Source organism: Myotis brandtii, unplaced genomic scaffold (assembly GCF_000412655.1).
Source record: "Myotis brandtii unplaced genomic scaffold, ASM41265v1 scaffold274, whole genome shotgun sequence".
In the NCBI taxonomy this organism is placed as follows: Eukaryota; Metazoa; Chordata; class Mammalia; order Chiroptera; family Vespertilionidae; genus Myotis; species Myotis brandtii.
This window is the reverse complement of record NW_005360425.1, coordinates 875,273-881,300: the sequence shown is the minus strand read 5'-3', so window position 1 is coordinate 881,300 and position 6,028 is coordinate 875,273. Positions and strand designations below refer to the sequence as shown.

General features: G+C 54.8%; 1 protein-coding gene across 1 annotated transcript; it reads right to left on the bottom strand.

Annotated features, from left to right (window-relative positions):
• Positions 1 to 3,532: 3,532 nt before the first annotated feature.
• Positions 3,533 to 5,922, bottom strand: GJA4 (gap junction protein, alpha 4, 37kDa). The gene is made up of 2 exons (XM_005868552.2): positions 5,913 to 5,922; positions 3,533 to 5,048 (listed from the first exon to the last, which is right to left on the bottom strand). Exon 2 carries the CDS (start codon positions 5,029 to 5,031, stop codon positions 4,042 to 4,044), a length of 990 nt encoding a protein of 329 aa, XP_005868614.1. The 5' UTR covers positions 5,032 to 5,048; positions 5,913 to 5,922; the 3' UTR covers positions 3,533 to 4,041.
• Positions 5,923 to 6,028: the final 106 nt, after the last annotated feature.

Sequence of the window (6,028 nt, the reverse complement as noted above, 5' to 3'; positions counted from 1 at the left end):
GGAGCCAGCGATGGGAGCTGGGCACGGGTGAAGCTGGCAGTCCCGGGAGCTTCCCAGCCCCGCACCCGGCTTCTGCAATCCGTGACAGCAGAAGCTGGGTGCCGGTCAGGGAAGCGTCCGCCGCCAGCGTATCCGGCCGCGGCTTCCCTGCCCCCCACCCAGCTTCTGCGATTGGTGATGCCTATTTTTGCATGTCACATAACTGACTGCCCTCCCTGGAAGCACAGGAGACGACGAAGAAGCCCCCAGAAGTAGAAGCCACCCACCTTTGGTCCAGGCGCCAGCGCCTGCAGCTGGCTGCAGTCCAGAAGACGGACAAGCTACTGGCCAGAGGTCCCAGACTGCAGCCACCCGGAGAAGCTACCAGCCCTGTCTGTGGTCCAGGGTGCCAATGCCTGTGGCCAGGGAAACAGGTTCCCTCTTCTCCTACTGTAGTCATTACTTCAATATTCCCCTTCTGAATTTCTCTCCTGTGCTGCAACCCAACTCCACTTTTTATCGGAAGGATACGGAACAGAGAGAGCAGTGTTAAAAGCTTACATTTTTAAGCCGGTAAGGTTGGTACTTAAACATATAAATGGAAAACTAGAGTCCTTAAGGTAACAAAGGCTACAAAGGACAGGGACAGCGCATGACCTATTATATCCAGCAATCCATATGGGGACTGAAAACTTTGCAATGATGACAATTACTGAAGATATGAATCAACTAAAATAGTTGACAGGGACAATTCTTCCATCTTTGAAAATATCTACATCAAATCTGTTTAAATAGATTTTCGTCTGCATAATATAACACATTCTGACAAGACCACCATCACCACCAATATGGTCAGTGTTGTGCTGTAAAATGTTTAATAACTGAGGGACCCCCCCCCCTTCCCCGCTTGAGTGCACAAATTTTGTGCACCGGGCTACTAGTAAAGATATATTTATCATCAAATAAAAAGACGTTTAGACAGATAGACAGACCCATGTACAGGAACAATGTGTGAAGAGGAAGGCAGAGATGGGGGAGATGCGTCTATAAACCAAGGAACACCAGCCACCCACCAGAAGCTAAAGGCATGGAACAGAGTCTCCCTCACAGCTCTCGAAAGGAACCAACCCTGCCCACACCTCGACCTTCCAGCCTCCCGAACTGTGAGAGAATAAGTATCTGTTTTTGAAGGCCCTAGTCTGTGTTATAACAGCGCTAGGAAACGAACACCGGTGGGATGATGCTGACAGCCACTCCTCACCGGATGTCTTCTCCCTGCAGCACTGCCCCCACACCATTCTGTGTGGCCCTCTATCCCCAGTACACTAACTATCCTTACCCTTAAACATCCCCCTCCCCCAGCCCCAGCCCATTTGCTCTTGTGTTTGCATTGGCACCGGCCTAGGTCTCAACCCTAGCCTTGCCAAAAGTCCGTACGTGGGCCCTTTACTGACCACAGCCCCAAGGCCTCTCACCCTGGCTGGGGACGAATCCTTTAGAAGAGGACCTCAGCCTCCTGGATCATGCCCTTCCAATGAGTGAACAGCCTGCTTTCTGCCCAGTCTCACTCAATACCTTATCATCGATAGCCAAAGTGAAGGCAGGGCTAGGCCCAGGGGGAATATGTGTCTCCCTGGTGATTCTTAGAGATTCACTGGGGAGATGAAATAGACATACTAAGCAGCGGTCCAGATTCCTGAGAGGTAGAGATCATCACTGGAGACTGGCTGGGGAAGTCAGGGAGGGCTTCCTGGAGAAAGAACCTATGATGGCTTTGCTGGAGAGGGTGAGGTGATTTTTATTGCATGCATTCTAGGAGCCAGGCATACTCATATGCTTTTTTATTTTTATTTCTTGTCCCTTGTGACGCAGGTGATATTATCTAAATTTTATAGATGAGAAAATGGAGTCTCAGAGAAGTGAAATGATTGACCTGAGACCACATGGTTTTGTACATGTTAGAGGCATTGTTTAAATTGAGGGCCCTCTGACGTCACAGCTCATCTTACTCTTTCTTCTGCATCCAGGCTCTGCCTTTGCCAGGGTCCAGTAGTGTCTAAAGGACTGATGAAGGTCAGAAGTGCATGAGAAGAGGTACTCCAGGTTGTCGGAGGAGCAGGGTGGGGACATACTGGATGAGTCTGGGGAGACAGGAGAACACTGGGCTATGGGATCTCGGGGATTCAGAGGGAACGATGGGGACTGAAGCTGGAAGAGTAAGAGAGCCGGTCATTTATCAGGCTGAGCATTCAGACTTGATGGTTAAGTAGTGAGTGAATGAGTTCTGGGGTGAGGGATACAGAGCTGGTGTTTTGGAGACCTATCTCTGTTTTTATTTATTTCAGAGAGGAAGGGAGAAGAGAGAGATAGAAACATGAATGAGAGAGCATTGTCGATCGGCTGCCTCCTGCATGCTCCACACTGGGGATCGAGCCCACAACCTGGGCATGTGCCCTGACCGGGAATTGAAATGTGACCTCCTGGTTCATGGGTCAAAGCTCAACCACTGGGCAACACCAGCTGGGCTTGGAGACCTATTTTGATGGGCAAGGGGCCAAGTTGCCAACTTGCTGTAAAGGCTGTTAATGGGAAGCAGGTGACCATGTGAGATGGGCCCCCATTCCCTCCTCCAACCCCAGCTCCAGATCTCCCTGGGTAGGGGAGAACGACCAGCTTGCCTCCACGGGCCACTGCCTGAGCGCCCCCTCTACCTGGGTCATCTTCCACATGGAAGGTCAACTCTACCAACGCTGGGCTCATCCTCAGCTATTCCTCCCATTTCCTAGAGGGCTCACCAGGCCCTAAGCACCTCCCACAACCACCTGACCCTTCCCCTCCTCCATGCCTTTGCACGAACTTTTCTCTCTGCCTGAATACTCAGTGTTTTCTCCTCCTCAGCGAACTCCTATTCACCCATCAAGATCCAGTTCAATTGTTCATTTTCTCCTGCAACATTTGTGACTTAGAGGCAAGGTTCAGCCCCTCCACAATCCCTCCCACCTTTCTCTGTTGCCATTGTCTGTTCTGAGTGAGTTTTAGGGGGTGGGAGGCATGATGCAGGTTTGAGTTGCTCTTTCTGGTGGGTAGAAAAGGCCACGGTTGGAGGGGCAAGTGATCTAAACCCGCCTCCTCGAATACCAAGGGGCCCAGGATGAGGTGGGATGGGGTGCATTTGAGCTGGACTGTGAAGGGCTCAGCTGGCCAGCAGCTTGGAGCAGGGTGTGTGTGTCCAGGGGGAAGCACACTGCAGGGGGTGGAGTGGCTGGGGCACTCCCTGGCCACGGGGCAGGCTGAGGACAGACACTGCTTTGGCTTGAGGGGCTGAGGCAGAGGATGAAAGAGGATAGTGCCTGAGGCATTTAAAAGGAAGAATGTTTAGGACTCAGGGCTGCTGAGAGGCGGAGTGTATGAGTTGGAAGGTGAAAGGTGCTCCCTGGAGTTGGAGTTGCAGATTATCCAGGACAGAAAAGCAAAGAAAGCCTGGGGAAAGCAAGGCCACCCCTCAGCTCCCACCCTGATGCACATCACGACAGTGTCAATATACACACCTAGCTTGTGATCAAGTTCTGTTTATTTTAGAAGCATAAACAGTGGAACGAGGAAGGAGTGATGAGAACAAGACACCGGCCTCCTTGACAGGGCTCTGTGTGTGTAATCCAGGCCTACCCAGCAGCCTGGTCCAGCCTCTTCCTGCGAGGAGAGGGTGTGAGGACAATCTGGGTGGAGGAGAAACTTCCATGACGGTGGGGGTGGAGTAACTTGGCTTCGGGCCCCTCTGAACAAAGTGAAAAAGGCCAGAGGGCCGAAGCCTTCAGTCAAGAGCACCCCGAGCTGGCTCTGTCTGTGCCTGCGGCAAAGCCAGGTTCTGGAGGGGAAACCATGAGGTGTCGTCTGGTCACCAGGAAGGTCCCAGGTGTCCAAGAACAACCAATAGTGAGGCCCCATGGCCAGCAAGCACCCGCTTCCCCGCCCTAGTCATCTCTGCAGAGCCTTCAAGGAGGGGGCACCCAAGGCAGCCGGACTTCCCAGGCCCCGCTGTTGGGTGACACAAGTCCCAGGTTCCTACAAATACTGTTTCTTAGAAGCATGGCTGCTGGGATATTTCTGGCTACTCTGAGGGTACGGGTCCAGGAAGGGGGGTGGCCTAGAAGCAGCCAGCCTCTCCTCTGTCGTCAGGTTGGCCCAGTTCTGCTCACTGGATGAGAGCCCGCTGTAGACGGGGCATGGCTCGGATGAGGGCTCCTTGCCCATGGGGAGGTAGAAGACCTGGTTAGCGTAGGGCTCCGGGGTGGTGCCCTGAGCGAGGGGGGCATGCTGGCCCTGCTGGGCCTTTAGTCTCCGCGTGAGGTAGCGGTACAGCAGGTGCACCAGCTCCAGCAGGTTGAGCAGCAGGGAGATGAATCCGACCACCTGCATGAAGATGATAAAGATAGTCTTCTCAGTGGGGCGAGAGACATAGCAGTCCACCGAGTGGGGGCAGGGTGCGCGGTGGCACACATACACGGGCGCCATGGTCCAGCCGTAGAGACGCCACTGGCCGTACAGGAAGCCTGCCTCTAGGATGCTCTTGCAGATCACACTGAGCACGTAGGTGCCCATCAGCGCCCCTCGGATCCGCATGCGGCCATCTTCGGCCACTGAGATCTTGGCCATCTGACGCTCGATGGCTGCCAACGTCCTTTCCACGCAGGGGTCCTTGTGCGGCAGGGCCCGCAGCTCCTCCTCCTTCTGCCGCAGCCGCTCCTCACGCCGAGACAGGTGAATGACGTGGGCCAGGTAGATCAGCGTGGGCGTGCTGACAAAGAGGAACTGCAGCACCCAGTAGCGGATGTGGGAGATGGGGAAGGCCTGGTCGTAGCAGACGTTGGTGCAGCCCGGCTGGGCCGTATTGCACTGGAAATCCGACTGCTCGTCACCCCACACGGACTCACCGGCCAGGCCCAGGATGAGGATGCGGAAGATGAAGAGCACTGTCAGCCAGATCTTGCCCACCACAGTGGAGTGCTGCTGGACCTGGTCCAGCAGCTTTTCCAGGAAGCCCCAGTCACCCATGGCTCCTGGGCTTCTGTCTGCAGGGAGACAGAACACACGGTCAGCATGGCACCTTCTCAGCCGGCCGAGCAACAAGCCCTCAGCAGGGTGGGCCATGCCCTTTTACCTACAGGGAAACTGAGGCGCAAAGCGGGGAAGGGACTGGCCTGAGGGCTCGCACCCGGCAGGGTGGTCAGGACTAAAAGCAGATCTTTGGAGGATGGCTGCTAAGCTCTGGCAAAGGTCCTGTCTAGTCACAGACACCCGTGTCCCTCTTGTTCCCAGGATGACCACAGCCCAAAAAGGATTCAGATCAAACCGAGGCTCCTGAGCCAATGGGAACAGAGAATTTGAGGAACGTGTCCAAGGAAGGTCACACAGCTGTGCCATGTCCCTCGTCCCTTTTGTCCGGGACAGGCTGTCCCCAGACAGTGGGAGGGGGTGGTGGTGCTATCTTCAGCTCCTCAGGGTGCCCGAAGCCTCCGGTCCCTGCTCCCTTCCTCTGGTCTCATTCTAACTTTTGAGTTTGTGGCAGGAGGGGGGTCAGCATCCTGCACGAGCTCCACCTGCCAGCAATAGGGACCCGCACTTAAGTATGGACGCCTGATCCTGCCCCCTTCCTCCATCCCAAGACCCCCCAGGCTGCTGCTGCCAAATTCTAGACTCTTAAATTGTCATAGCAGGGGAGAGGCACAGGCCGCAGAGTTCCCAGAACATCTTGGGGCAGGGGAGGTAGGGGAAGGAGGAGCAAAGGAACCAGACCTGGGTTCCAATCCTGACTCCCTCTTACAAACGGGAGACCTGGCTTATGTGACAACCTCTTAGCGCCTCTCTTGTAAAATGGAAATAATACTATTCCTGCCTCCTGAGGTTATACGGGTAGAGTGAAAATAGAGAGGAACCTTGCTTCGCACAAAGCCTGGCCACGGGCAGACTGGATGAATGCCGCTAAGGTGGTTCGCACCCCACCGCCCTCACGCCCCGCACTGCGCAGCAGCCCCCAGCCCCAAGCGCAACT